The 14,648-nt window shown below is 35.9% G+C and overlaps 1 protein-coding gene across 1 annotated transcript in view; it reads left to right on the plus strand.

Annotated features, from left to right (window-relative positions):
• The window catches only part of ARAP2 (ArfGAP with RhoGAP domain, ankyrin repeat and PH domain 2), a 132,611-nt gene that overhangs the window by 44,621 nt on the left and 73,342 nt on the right, over window positions 1-14,648 (plus strand). The window contains exons 9-12 of the mRNA XM_086747225.1: window positions 9,367-9,482; window positions 10,665-10,864; window positions 11,612-11,697; window positions 12,388-12,570. Coding sequence (XP_086603351.1) covers window positions 9,367-9,482; window positions 10,665-10,864; window positions 11,612-11,697; window positions 12,388-12,570 — 585 coding nt within the window. The remainder of the gene's footprint in view (window positions 1-9,366; window positions 9,483-10,664; window positions 10,865-11,611; window positions 11,698-12,387; window positions 12,571-14,648) is intronic.

A 14,648-nucleotide genomic window follows, 5' to 3' on the forward strand; every position in this document is an offset into this window, starting at 1 on the left:
GTAGTAGCGTTAACTTTCTTTATGTTAAAATATACAAGTTCAGGCAGAATTCAGTTTCTTATATTAATGCAACAGCTCACACGAATTGTTTCAGAAATAACAAAAAGTTTGTTGGACCATCACTAAGTAGCATACAGATTATTTGTAATGGCAACACATGGTTGCAGCATGGATTTTGGATTTTTCTCTTCCCTTTCAGCATGTTTCTGCGTGAGTGAGAAACTTGTGAACATTTGAAATGACAACTTTTCCTCACCTGTCTGTTGTCTTCTTGCGTCGCTTTTGAGGACCAAGAAATTGAAGCTTTTAATTGATACATGTATGATATGTTTGTAGCTGTTGCCTTTGAACATTTCTTTCCAGATTGTATCATCTTGTCTTAATTCACTGTGACCATACTCTAAAGCCTTTCCCTCTGGGACTGGAGAGGAGAGAAGTGGGGAAAATTAGAGTCCAAGTCCTCTGCTCTGACTTATGTTCCTTAAATCTTGTTAAGACCTAAGGTGTTCAGTGTCTGCTATTATGCTGAATTGAATTGAAGCAAAGCATCTGTCTATGGTAAAACCTTACTTGGGATTAGGAAAGGAAACAGATGCTCCTGTGATTATGTAGGCTTCATTTTTGGGGAGAACCTAGCTAAAAACGTGTGAAAATTCAAATAAAGTCTGTGTGAAATAACATTACCATGATTACAGATTTGTGCATCCACTCTAAACATGGAAAAACTAGGCTTGTTTCTAAAACCTTAATTTTATCGAATTAAAGATGTAAAATTTAATATTTTGCAATAGATACTATAATATGCTGTTTTCTTCCACAGTATCACTACCTTAGTCAGTGCATTGTTTACTTAGTAACTGTTTGATAATTTTGATTTATTTTCATGGAGTGGCCTGTGCCTTTTTTACTGCACAGTGTTGAAGAGTGCCTTACAGAAAAAATACTTCACCAGGAAAGTAATGTTCTGTGAGGAAATTATCAGTAATTGCTGTGTTTGGCTGTTTGGGGAAGAGTGATTAATCAGTTCCTGTTAGGTAGAAGAACATGATTGCCTCTTCTGTATGACCACCCGGTTCTGAGAAACAAAATGAATGATTCAAATATCCATATATTTTACATTCTCTGGTTTTTTTTTCTGTCTTTTATGGGAGTTGGGAGGGAATAGTTTTCTGTCAAACTATACTTGCTCAAAATACTGCTTTCACAGGTCTCGGCTGCAGTTCCAGTTGCTCAGCAGTTCTGCAAATCAAACCCTAGAGCATAAAGTCAGCTACTAGGAAAAGAAAAATGTACAGTGAAATGACTGTACGCTAAGGCTCTTGATTTACACTGAGTAGAAATTGGCAAAGGCAGAGATAAGAGCTAACTCTCCAGGATAGTATTCAGTCACTTTAATTATGTGATCCTCCTTTTTTATTTTTTTGTAGTTTTTTAATTTTTTTTTTTTTTTTTTTTTTAAATTTTGCAACCTATACAGGAAGGGGCCTTTCATCTTCATGTGTCCTAGATCCATCCCATACTAAAGGCAACGCATGAACCTTATGGTGCATGATGAAGTGATTTAAAATTGTATTGATACTGCAAAATACACACACATAGCTGTTGAAGTCAGGATTCTGAACTACTGTAGTAAGTGAATAGAGAGATTTGTAACTTACGTAAAAAGTAATGTCTAAGGTTGTACCTATCTTAGTGTTCATCAGGAATGCATTTTTGAGACAAATCTCTTAGTTGTCTGCACTTCTTATGTATTGACTTTCATCACCAGCCATCTCTAAGTACTAGATTTCTTTCTGATGTAGGAATGTGGAGCAGGATGTGCTCCAGTAGCGTATCCAACACACTCCACTGCAAACAAGCCCTACTGCATGGCACTGTCTAGAGCTAACCTACATGGCCTTTCTTGCCTTTTGCTCTCTTCCTTCTTTTTAACTTCCAAAATTACAGATGTCATGGCATTACAAAATGTTTTGCAATAATAGCTCAAATCATTTTTAAGTGGTTCTATTATGGGATGTAGGAATTTTTGTTAGTTAAGTAAAGAACCTAAAATTGATTATATGACCACCTCGCATATCATAAGAGATAAGCACGAAGCTACACAGTTAACATGCACGGACAACTTGAATTCTAGCATCTCCTTGCTCATCAGAACCTGAGTTGGCAAATTTCATGTTCTTTTAACATCATTTTTTTTGTGTGTGTGTATGTAATTATATACTATATGCTTCACTGTGGTTTCATTTTGAGACCTCATTAGGAAGACTGTAAGATAGAGTACATATGTGTTTAGTCGTGGTGGTTTTTATTTTCATCCATGATACATAACTATCACCTAAAATATATATTAAAAGATTTTAGGCTGTGATGAGGAATATAAGTCTCTGAAGGTTTGAAAAGCTCTGTGAAAGGTAGCTGGGGAGGCTAAGCTTAAGCATAGTTCAAAAGGAGAAAAAATAAATATAAACTTGTGGAGAAGAATTATTATCATCAAAGCAATTTCTGCATTACTAGTCACTGTTTCTCAAGCTCTAATACATGAATATGTCTTAATTTTTCAATAACATAGAAACATTTTTTTCCCACCTTTCTGTTGCAGAAATTAGCTTTTGTTCCTAGCTAACAAAAGCTTAGAAAGGCTGAAATATATGCCTCCAATTAAGGAGGAGAGGAGAGAAACCTTGATTGCTTTATCTGAAGGATTCTAGTTACTGGCTTTTAATCTCTCAGGAATAATTTGATTGTTTGAAAGGAATCAAATGCCATGGGGCTAGAATGAAGGAAGTCTAAATCATGTTAAATTGTTAAGGGAATTCTCAGATATTTCAGAAATAAGTCTCAGTCTAATTGTCACAACCTTTGTGGTAGCTTCCCCAAAGTAAACCAAAGTAAAAGAATTATTGCAAATAGCAAAGGCAAATTCAAGGAAACATGTAGGGTTGTATTTTGGAACTCTGAACAGAGATATTGTGATTAAAGGTCAAGAACTTTTGTAGTGTCAGAAGTGTGGATGAGCCTTTTGTAAATTATTGGTAGAATGGTGTTCTGGTTTTATTTAGTAGGGGGAAGGCTATGGTGCCAGCTTCTGTAAGAAACTGCTGGAAATTGCTCCCCTTTGTCCTATGGACTTGGCCAGACCTAGGGCAGACCCGCTGCTGGCCAAGGCCGAGCCAATTGGTAGCAGAATGTTTCATGATAACACCTCTGTGATAGCGTATTTAAGAAGGGGAAAACACGAAAAAAAAAAAGGTGAAGATGTGAAGAAGCTGAGCGGGGGCAGAGAGGGGGAGACGTGAGCCTTGTGGGCCTTGCAGGCCTCACCCTCTGGCCTCCCGCTGGGCGGCTGACTGGGCCCAACTCGGCCCGGCCTGGCTGCAAGAAGTATAGAGGAGATGACATATGAAGAGAACCCGAGAGGCATCTGCCTGCCTGTTGCGAAGAATTTTTTTCTGAGAGGAATGGTTGCAGATGCCAAGGTCAGTGAAGAACGAGGGGGAGGAGTAATGCTGCTCCTGGCCAAGATTCCCCTGCAGGCTGTGGTGACGACCATGGTGGAGCAGGTTGTCCCCCTGCAGCCCATGGAGGCCCACGGAGGAGCAGAGATACACCTGCAGCCCGTGCAGGATCCCACACTGGAGCACATGGATGCCCAAAGGAGGCTGTCACCCTGTGGGAAGCTCATGCTGGGGCAGCCGTTCTGGAGGGACTGCACCCTGTGGAAGAGATGACCCACGCCGGAGCTGTTTCACGAAGGTCTTGGCCTGTGGGAGGGACCCCACAACGGAGCAGGGGTGGAATGTGAGGAGTTCTTCCTCCAAGAAGGAAGGAGCGGCATAAAGTGACGAGTAATGAACTGACTGTAACCCCCATTCCTTCTTCCCCCCTGTGCTGCTCAGGGGTGAAGGAGATAGAGGTAATGTTAAGCCTGGGAAGAGGGAGCAGTGGTGGGAAGTTATCTTGTTCTCTGTCTCATTATCCTGCTTTGGTTTTAATAATAAATTAATAGTTTTCCCTAACTCAAGTCTGTTTTGCCCATAATGGTAACTTTAAGGATTTCTCCTTGTCTTCATCTCAAACCTTGAGCCTTTTTTCTTATGTTATCTCTCCCTGTTCTCTCGGAGGGTGGGGGGAGTGAGAGAGAGACTGCGTAGTCTGGTCCCAAGGGGGGCTAAACTATGGCAGATTGTAAGAAAGATGCATGTTAAAAGAAATTGTACATGTATAAACACACACATACATATACATACATCAGTGTGTAGATGTGTTTATGTGTAGTAAACTTTTCTTGTATTATTTGGTACCTCTTACCATTATTGGACCCTTGTTGTGTGTGTGTGTGTGTGTGTGTGTGTGCGCGCGCATGCAGACACGCTCTTAAATGTTCCATGACCTCCAGGTCTGACAGTGCTATGCTCCCAGCATATACAAGTACTATTCCTGTACTTCAGAGTTCTCTACTTGTGTACTTTCTGTACTTCAAAATACGCTGCAAATATATATTTACATATGTATGTGTGAGTGTGTATGTAGAAATATATTCTCTTGAAATCATGACAGCAATTTACCTTTTTCTCTGCTGTTGCTGTTATCACCTTAGTCCTCCAGCAAAAAAAAAAAAAAAAACAAAACAAACAGATAAAAATATGGACTGATATTTCTAATGTGAAAATAATAAAGTTTGTTAACCTTTAAAATAAAACTTGGGATTTATTTCCGATAATTTTTATGTGAGGTGTAAGGGTAAACCTGTAACAGTGGTTGGGTTTTTTGTTGGGTTTTTCAGAGATGTTTTCCTGAGGCAAGTGTTTTTGTTTTTTTTTTTTTTTTTAATCAACTTTATATATTGTGTAAATAATGTTGAGTCATAAAGGAAAGTGCATCCAAAGATGTGTTTATAACTGCTAAAACAGTAAAAATTGAGGAACACAAGCAGCAGCTCTAAAAGTCCTGTGTTCAGATAAATTTTGGTTTGAATAAACCAACAAGAATGACAGCCCAAGTGTTAGTAGTGCAAAACTGAGTGGAAGGGAAAAAAATAAAAAAAAGGAAGAAAACCTATTATACTTTCCAGGGAGAAGAAAAGTAGTTTTGTAGAGAAGGTCTGCTCATTAACTGAGAGCCACAATTCAGCCTCTGATTACAAGTTTGCTTAAGAATTTCAGAGAAAGATACCTAGACCTGTCTTTTTAAGACAACGTACCAGAAGTTATGTTTTCAGCAACTCTGAAAATTAGACTAGTTTAGAATGTAGCTGCATGGCTTTATTCATACACGTACTTAAGTTTTCCTTAACCTTGGTGTTTATTTCTGCGTCTGTAAAACAGTGGTGATACATTAGAAAAGTTATGAGACTAATTTTGAAGCTCCTTGAATTTCACCTAGAATAGAATTGAAGAAAAGTTAATAAAGCCTGTCTCAGGGTAGCTTTTGCCTGTGAAAAGATAATACATAACAGAAAGCAATTTTGTACACTGATATGCACTTTATAGTTACACCTTAAAGGTATGTTTAAACAAAAAAGCTTATGTAATTTCACAGTTTATATACAGATGACAGGTTTTCATAGGTTATGTCTTTTTCAGACAGTGATAATAATGACAGCAGGACTCACACATTATAATCATTGCTCCTTCAGGAAGGAACAACAGCTTACCAGAAAGCCGGTACTCATCTCATAGTTAACTAAACTACTTTTGCCTGTTAGTATTTTTAGCCTTCAGTCAACTGTACTATTTAGTGAATACTTTTGTTTTATTATTATATCTGTAAAGGATCTGTTTTTTTAAAAAAAGCTCTTATTATCAACCCACTTTTCAACCTTGCTTCGAATTAATGAAGATAGTATAAATACAGACATTTAAGACGTGTATTTTAAAAAATCCAAGCAAACCAACCACCATCAGCTTTCTTTGTGCATTTTTGAATCTCAAACTTTTCTTTGTTGGTTAGAAAGTCTAACACAGTTTAATCTATCTGAAACAATGAACTCTCAGTCTGTAGAAGCAAGACAATTCTTATTTTGAAAAGATACTGCTTGGTTTTGCTGTCAGTACATTTTATATAGTGCTTGAATGGCTCTATTGTCCTCTTGTGCACTCAAAGTGAATAAATTTATCTTTCGAAGTGGAGCATTTCTTTCTTTCCTGTACCAATTCCCACTTCTGTTTCTGAAGAAGGGAACAAGACTGCACTCCTGAAAGCCTATAGTTCTGAACCTTGAAAATTAGATTCCAGTGCACCTGTCGCTCACAAAGCCTGGCTTGTGCTAAGTGTTGTACAGTTACTGTAAAGAGTTTGTTTGGACCATTACAGAAATAACTTCGCTCTAATGTACCAATGAAATTGGTTAATTTGCTGCCACCTTCAGTTCTGAAAAGTGTATTCCTTGCTTCTAATTTCTTAACCTTTCTGATGTTCCTCACACTGAAATTCAGCATGGTAAGTTCTTACGCACTTGCTGAATTCAAAACATAATAGTTACTCTCTCTTCAGTGGGATTGTTCATACACTGGGTACATGTGCAAATTTTAGAGGGTTGGTGTTCCAGCTAAAAGTAAAGACTTTCAAATTAATGCATGTCATTTCTAGAGTGCTTTGTTAGTTCTGCATTGTTAGGTTCAATATGACAAAGTTTGGTGTCTGTCACAGACTTAAACGTGTGCGCCCTGCGGCGTGCTTCCATGCAGCCTGCTCCCTTTTTGCTGAGAGGAAAGTGGGTGCAGCTGGCTGTTAGAAGGCATAAAAAAGAAGAGACTGAAGGGAATATAGGATAGAGATTTTCAAGAAGGATCAGTATGGAATAAGTAGATGAATAAAGTCTAGCTACTGTTTCTGTAATGTTATGTAGTGAAATTCTCAGTTATCAGGCAAAAAAACCCCAACATACACACAAAAGGAGCTACTTTTTCTTGCACAATTAGTATTTCAGAAATTTATGAAGTAGGATGCTGCAGAGGCCTCAAAGCTTGAATTTGTTTAAATTCTTTGAGGGTTGGCTGTCAGTGGCTACTAAGTATGATGGCTTTGCTGCAACTATTTGTTCAGGGACTTTCCGAGCTGAACAGTTGCCAGTGGCAAGTGCTTAAAGGGGGAAGCTCCTGTACTGGGTGAACTTTTGATCTGACTCAATGTGGTAGTTATTATTTCAGTCATCTTCATTACGCATTGTTTACCTTCAGTAAACTCTAATCTGGACCTAAGAGGATATTGAACTCCTGTTAACCATGGCTTCTGGCAGTCATTCAGCTGTCATTTAATAAACAAAGAACGCATTGCACTCTTGCTCGGGTACAAGTATAGTCTCGTTACCTGTCATTTAAAAAATCAGGACTTCTTAAGGCTGATTATTGGAAATGGTTGAAACCAATGAATGAAACCTGCATCCAGTTGACATCTCAGAAGCGCAAACTGTTTAATTCTAGAAAGTTAAAGGTTTGTTTTTTTTTTTTTTTTAAATTTGCTTGTTTGATTTAAGACACTGCTACGAATAGAAAAAAATTTTAGTGGTTTTCTATCCTCAGTCTTTTGTTTTACCGTACATTTCATGCTTCTGTTTTTCTCACTGGTGATGTCTAGCTTTAAGAATGCTTCACTGCTACAGAGCATGCTGTCAAGTTCATACTCAAAAAGAGATTATTCTGCCCGCTCCTTTCCTGTAGAACTGATCTTTGAGGATGAATTAGGGAATCTGTAGGCTTCACAGGACTCTCTGCTCTCTTCTAAGGCAGATGTGTCGGTATGAAAACCATTGATTTATAGGAAAATGGGGTGGGAGCTGAAGATGAGGAGGGAGAATAAAAATGTCTGTGTCACAAGATAGGAAGGTAGAAGAGAGGCACAAATATTAAAAAATATATTATGTGAGGAGTGACTAAGCCAGGGTACTTGTTGAACAGTTATTACTTTTCAAAAAGGCTTGTGCTGAAATTCACACCTAGTTTCCACACTATTGCTGTCAAAGGTAACGGAAGGTAAATAAAAATAAAAGTTCTTAATAAGAAGTCTGGCAAGGAAATATTAGGTGATCTGTCTCACACTATGTTTAATTAGTGGAAATTATGGCATTTTAAAAATCTCATTTAAAATGGACAGCATAATGCCTTTCAGGGCATAATTCTCTTCAATGCCTCAAGTGATATAATTAGTACTTCCCCTGACATAAATCTGACATAAAACACACTTATCAGTCATGGCTAAAATACTGTTTTTGTTTGCTTACACCTGAATTAGGAGAATGAAGTGAAAAGAGTTTCATGAAGTGTCTTCTCCGTGTGAGCTTTAATGCTCACAAAATTTGAAAATCTTATGAAGAGAAACTTGTCAGTGATGCAGGTTTAAATATGTATTTACTAGAAAAACAATTCCATCTGCACAGGCAGGTAACTCTGAAGCTTTTCCCCTCCACTGTTCCTATTTTTATCAGCCCATACCCAGCTGCTTGTTATGTGAGAGGTAACTTAGTGAGCATCTTGCAGATTGTAAGATGCGTGGATTTGGCTTTTTGTTCGGGTGTTGTACTCTGTTTTTATGCAGTTACTGTTTCCAAGAAATATGCTAATATTTCCAGAAATTAAACTTGTGGAAGTAACTAGCATTAGATGAACATCTAAATCAGTTTTAGAAGGAGATACTGATGGTTTTCTGAATAGGTGAGAAATAACATGTGCCTATCAGTGTTTCCAAAATGCATGCCTTTGAGAGAGCCTCACAAGAGCTCATGGAACATTTTATTTCCCAACTGTGTTAACGTAAGATTGATTTTTATTTTAAGTACGTTGTTCTATACAGGAAAAAAAAAATCTTAGTTTACGGCAAAAATGCTTAGCATTTCTAATAACTGAATCACAGATAACCCTTCGTCTGTTATAGTTGCTGTGTAGGACTTTTTTTTTAAAGATGTTTGACGTGTTGAGTTCATTTTAATACATCCGAAGCAGGAGCAACAAAAGGTGTAAGAAAGAATTTTATACATATTTTGTTAAAACAGTCTTTTTAAAAGCAAACTAAACTGCTGTCAATGAATTTAAAATAGGTGTATAACAATTATTTAGTCACTAAAGTATTATTTATGCTAGATACTTCCATAGTTTTGGATCCACATTTTAATGAAATCTGTTATTTAACTTTTTTTTTTTTGCTTTAATAGTGTGCATTTTTTATCCTACTAACAATCAAATAAGGTCATTCTAGCAATTAGAAGCATAGTGTGTGGACAAAATTTAGTGTAATGAATTAGAAGGAGCTTCCATGTTGTGGCCAAAATGTGTGTTACTCATCTTGGATTCTTGGACCATGCTGATTTAATTGTTCTGTATGTGTTTGATTTGTGACTGATAAAACCCTGAACTTTTTTTGTCTTTTCTCTAGGATTTTAAGACAGGATTTGGTATCACTTTGATCCCTATGAACATTGCAAATGTAAAACAAGTGGATCGAACTGCAAAGCAATCTTTTGAAATAATTACTCCTTATAAAAGCTTTAGGTGAGAACTTTAATATTTACATTACAAAATATGCAGATAACTAATGCACTAGAGAAATACTTGCTTTACACTATAGTGACTTACCTAGTTTGGATGAAAAGGTAACATTTTTATTCAGAATACTCAGCATTTTTTCTTTTTAAAACAGGAGGATTTTCTTTCCTTTGTTTGGCTATGTGCTTCATCTGTTACCTCCCTGACTAGACATCCCATGCCCACAGATTTGTATTTTTCTGTAGCCTTCTTTGTTCATTCTATGCAAGGGCAGAAGAAAAAAAAAAGTCACTTTAACAATGTGACTCTATCTTAAAGAATAATAAACTGCAGTAGTGAAATAATGCTGCATCCATTTAACATTAATGGATTAATTTAACGAAATTCTTTTATTTGAAAAGAATCACTCAAGTGCCATCTCTTGTAGAAAACTTCCATTGAAATCAATAGAAAATTTTACTTTGGCTGATGCTGTGACTTGTAACAATTTTTAAGAAAATAAAAGTATATGCTAATAAAAGCCTTTTTGTTAAGTTTTGTAGTGTTTCTTAAATGAGATCTCAGTAAATCAGGAGAAGAAGAAATCACTTTGTTCTCCTGGGCTTGCTAAATGTTAGCAAAGAATTTCCTTTCATTCTCAGTTGAGTAGGAGGTAAATTAGTTTTGATCAGTGATTTGAATCTGTGGCTAGCTGGTAGATAGCTAGTTCTTTACATTTCTTTAAGTCATCACTGTGTTGGTGTTTGCTTCTTTTTATTTTTCAAAACAATAATTTTAAATGAAAAACTTTTCTTGGCTGTTGTAGTTAACAAGTCAGTTTTTACTCCTCAGTAAGTCTCCATGTTTCCTTAGGTCATTCGAAGCTTTTGTTAAAGTTCAGGCTTTAAGTTTGCGATGTAGTAATATAAAAAAATTGAAAGTAATGCAGGAATGTAGCTTGAACATTGCAAAAGCTATGAAGCTCATACTAGCAGTGGTTCTGTTGAAAACAGAACACAAAAGCAGAGAGAGTTTTTATTGACTAAAGATACAAAATAATACATTCCACTGTCGTATTTATATCTGTGTAGAGGAGGATATTTTTTGGCTGTGATTTTGGGTGTAAATGTAGTAAATAAGAGACAACAGACTATGTTTAATTGGGCTTTAAAATAAAGATCAATAACACAGAAAAGTCAATTGTTTCAGCTTTACAGCAGAGTCGGAAAGAGAGAAACAAGACTGGATTGAAGCACTACAGGAATCGATAGCAGAAACTCTGTCTGATTATGAAGTAGCTGAGAAGATTTGGTTCAATGAGTCCAACAGGAGCTGTGCTGACTGTAAAGCTCCCAGTCCTGACTGGGCATCCATCAATCTCTGTGTTGTCATTTGTAAGCAGTGCGCAGGTAGAGTAATTAATGACAGACTATGTGGGTTCTACAAAATGTCATATTTGCCTATTTGCGTATGTGCTTGAATAGAGTTTTTTCATTTTTACAGTGCCATCCTTGTGAAAGTTTTGACAAACAAAAAGTCGACATAACTTTTTTTTTCATCTTTTTTTTTTTTTTTTTTTAATACTGAAGTCATCCTTATTGTAAAGCACTTCCATGCATAAATGACAGGTCTGTAAGATGATTGGTTTCCCTCAGATGAATAATCCTTCACAATTAGTGGAAATTAAGACAGACTAGCACTTTGTGGGAAATGGCTTGCTTTAGCAAGACTGGATGCCAAAGGATAACAGTTTTGGTTATTAGTTTTATTACATCAGGACATATTTTACTGTCAATAGGGATAGCTTTTTCATTTATTACTAAAAATCTAGTTCTATCATGTTTTATATTTAAATATGTGCTTAAACAGTAGATTCTGGGAAATAGTTTATAACTCTAGGCTTTTTTTTTGAAAACAAACCCTCCCAAAAGTATTCTACATCAGTGTACTTCATTTATTCATTACTATCAAATGCAATCCACTTTTTTCTTTCAGTTTTGGTGCTTTTATTTTATATACAAATGTCAAACCCAGCCTTTTTTAAAAATAGCAATTAGAATAAATCTGTCTTTATTTTTTTTTGTTGTTGTCATCTCAGCAGAAGAGAAACTCAGTTCTAGTACTTAAGTTAAGTAAAAATACTCTTGAAATTTCAGGACAGCACAGATCTTTAGGACCAAGAGATTCAAAGGTCCGGAGTCTAAAACTGGATGGCAGCATTTGGAGCAATGAGCTTATTGAGGTGTGTTGTGATATTCTGACTCTGTTCCATCTTGAAAACTACTGAAACTACTTATGAATATGGTTTACTTTGCTTTACTTACAGAAAATAGAACATATAGCTGTTAAATCATACTGCAGTTATAGTAAACTTGATGTTTCCAGGAATAATGTACCTTTGTGTCATTGAAAATATTCATTTGTTTTGATAACCATCCGTACAATTTCTCTTAGTATCTCAAGCATCTAATTTTTAGTGAAAAGAGAAATAAAATCCTTTTGGAGAGCAATCATGATGGGCAGTATTGGGAAGGGGAAAAGAAAATAAACTTCTGATTACCAGTTTAGTTGCTTGGGATGTTAAAAAGTGGTGTGATAAAGAGAGATTGAGTCATCTGTGTTTTATTTAAAACATACGCTAGTCTTTGCTGACCCTTTTACTGGTGTTTTTTAATATGTATTGAAATATTACAACTTATTATTAGCCTTGTAAAGCTTAGTTACTGTTGATAGTAAATGATGACTATGGACTTTTGTCATCATTTATAGATGACCATAGGCAGTGACTGAGAGAGGCTTCGGTTTCCTGCAGGCATTTTCCTTTTCTTTAATAACTTTATTTTTCAACTTTTAGGATCTGAAAAATATTTAAAGGCTAGCTTTGTATCCTTGTTGCTATTTTGCTTATTTTTTTTTCTTGCACCTCATCCAGCTCTTTATCATCATTGGAAATAAGAGGGCAAACAGTTTTTGGGCAGGTAATCTTCCTCCAGATGAAGAGTTGCATATGGATGCCCCTGCAGAAAAAAGGATGGCATTCATTACACAAAAATACAAAGAAGGAAAATTCAGGAAAGCACCTTTTCCCTACAAAACCAAGGAACAGTTGAATAAGGTAATACTGGAAAGGGTAAGCCCATACCATACGTTTTGTATTGTGTTCTATCTGTGTACAGTTTTGTCATCTTATTAAACTAATGAGAAATACGTTCAGGATCTTGAGTGAGATTCTCACAGAGCTGAATAAGGGTTGTTTTGGAGCCTTTACAGGACTCATTTAATGACTGCTTAGTTCCTAGTTTTTCCAGTTAGTTTGTAGAAGCTTATGGTACCTGCATGGTGCCTGCAATATGTCTTCCAGAGCCATTAATGAGTATGGATCTTTATTTTTCTTCAAGTGCACACTCTAGGGATGCAAATTCCCACTTCACTTCTTTAGATTCCTTCTTTATGTGTTCTTTTTTTATATCTTATGTCTGACATCTAATATTCCAGTACATTAGATGATTCAGTGTTACCGGTGGTGAAAGTAGCTCATGCACATTTATATAGTAGCTTGTAGCTAATTGGAAGTGAAACAAGCTAAAATTAATGATAAAAATGTGTGTTCTCAGTGTTTCTTTTTACACAAATAGCACAAATAAATTCTTTACAATTATAAAATGTAAAATGCTAGTTAAAATTATCACTGTATATGTATTTTTTTATGTCCATTTGACTGACTTCTAATATATGTTGATTTCAGAGTCATGATTGTTTAGGGTTTACGAATATAAAAGACTTTAAATAGATATATGTTACAATGCTAATGCATTCAATTACATGAGTCAAAATTGTCTCAAAGGGTGTGCAGAAATTGTGGGGAAGCAGTAATATTTAAAAGTTATTGTGGTTTGAACTGTAGAGGTCTCATTTCCTCCGGTGTTTACTGTGTTGAAGTGTTATTTTCCATACATTTTATAAGTTGCATGTTAGTTATACACATGAAAAGTTAAAATAAGGGCATAGAAGAATAGTTGTCATTAAAACACTTCTAGCCAAAGTATAGAATCATCTCACTGTATAGCTTGAATTTAGGTTTTCTGCTTTTCATTGGAATTGGGAAACGTTTTTGAACTTAATGGGGAATTCTTTATGTCTTTGCAAAATAAAACATTTGGATTGTTTTCTATTTATTGGTAGCAGTGGTGCTAGAGACTTTATTTAATACTGTAACTGTGGACCGCAGGAAATAGCTTTGTGTCTTACAGGCTTGATTATTCTGAAGTCTGTATTTTTTTCTTGGTGGTGGGGAAAGGTGTGTCAATTAATCATTTAACTGCTGGGAAAAAAAAATACCAGATGTAATGTAATGGTCAAATTCTCTGGAGAGACATGAAATTACTCTGTAATAAGGTGCTCATTACCAAGTAATTCTGGAACTTTTACTGAACTATCTCCCCTGTCACCTTATGCCTACTTGATGCTTATATATTATTAGATCAGCTAAATTTTAGAGTAGTACGCTTCTTGTGTTAGGTGACTTCTGCCTTAATCATTTCAGGAAAACTCATTCATATGGAATAGATTGCTGTAATTGTGTAGCTGCTCGTCGTTTTAAGGTTTTGGACGAACATTTTTAAAGAAAGGGAAAAAGAAAAGATTTGTTATGTTTGGCTGTCTTCATGTATACAAAAATGAAAGAGGACTGATGTTTTAGGATGTAATGGGATCTTTAAATCTCAAGGAAGGCGATCAAGTATGAAGATACCCTAAAGAATAGTTGCTTTATTGACTGTGACCATAGTTTTGAAAAACTGCTTAGGAATTTCAGTCTGTTTCCTAGTAATAGAGCTTAAGGGTCAAATATTGTGTCTTTGGTTGGAACTTTTGAGTAGTTTGGTCTGTGAAGGAAAATGAGGGGGAATTTATCACACAAATAAGCAACAAGCTTCCCTTCTAGTCGTATTAATTCTTATTGTCCTTCCCAAGTGAAACTTGTGGCAGCAACATCTTGCAGGGTTTAGTTTGGTGATGTTTTCGGGTTTTCTTTTTCTGTTGTTGCTGCTTTTTTCTAGATTCAGACCATACTTCGTGATTCCTGCTACTTCTCAGTGTTTATGATCTTTGAAAATGCAGAGGAACTATAATGGAAGAGAAAGGATTTGCATCTATATTACATGCACTTGTTGCCAATAACTTTCTCATTTAAAC

This window comes from Chlamydotis macqueenii, chromosome 4 (assembly GCF_036417535.1).
Source record: "Chlamydotis macqueenii isolate bChlMac1 chromosome 4, bChlMac1.mat, whole genome shotgun sequence".
Classification (NCBI taxonomy): domain Eukaryota; kingdom Metazoa; phylum Chordata; class Aves; order Otidiformes; family Otididae; genus Chlamydotis; species Chlamydotis macqueenii.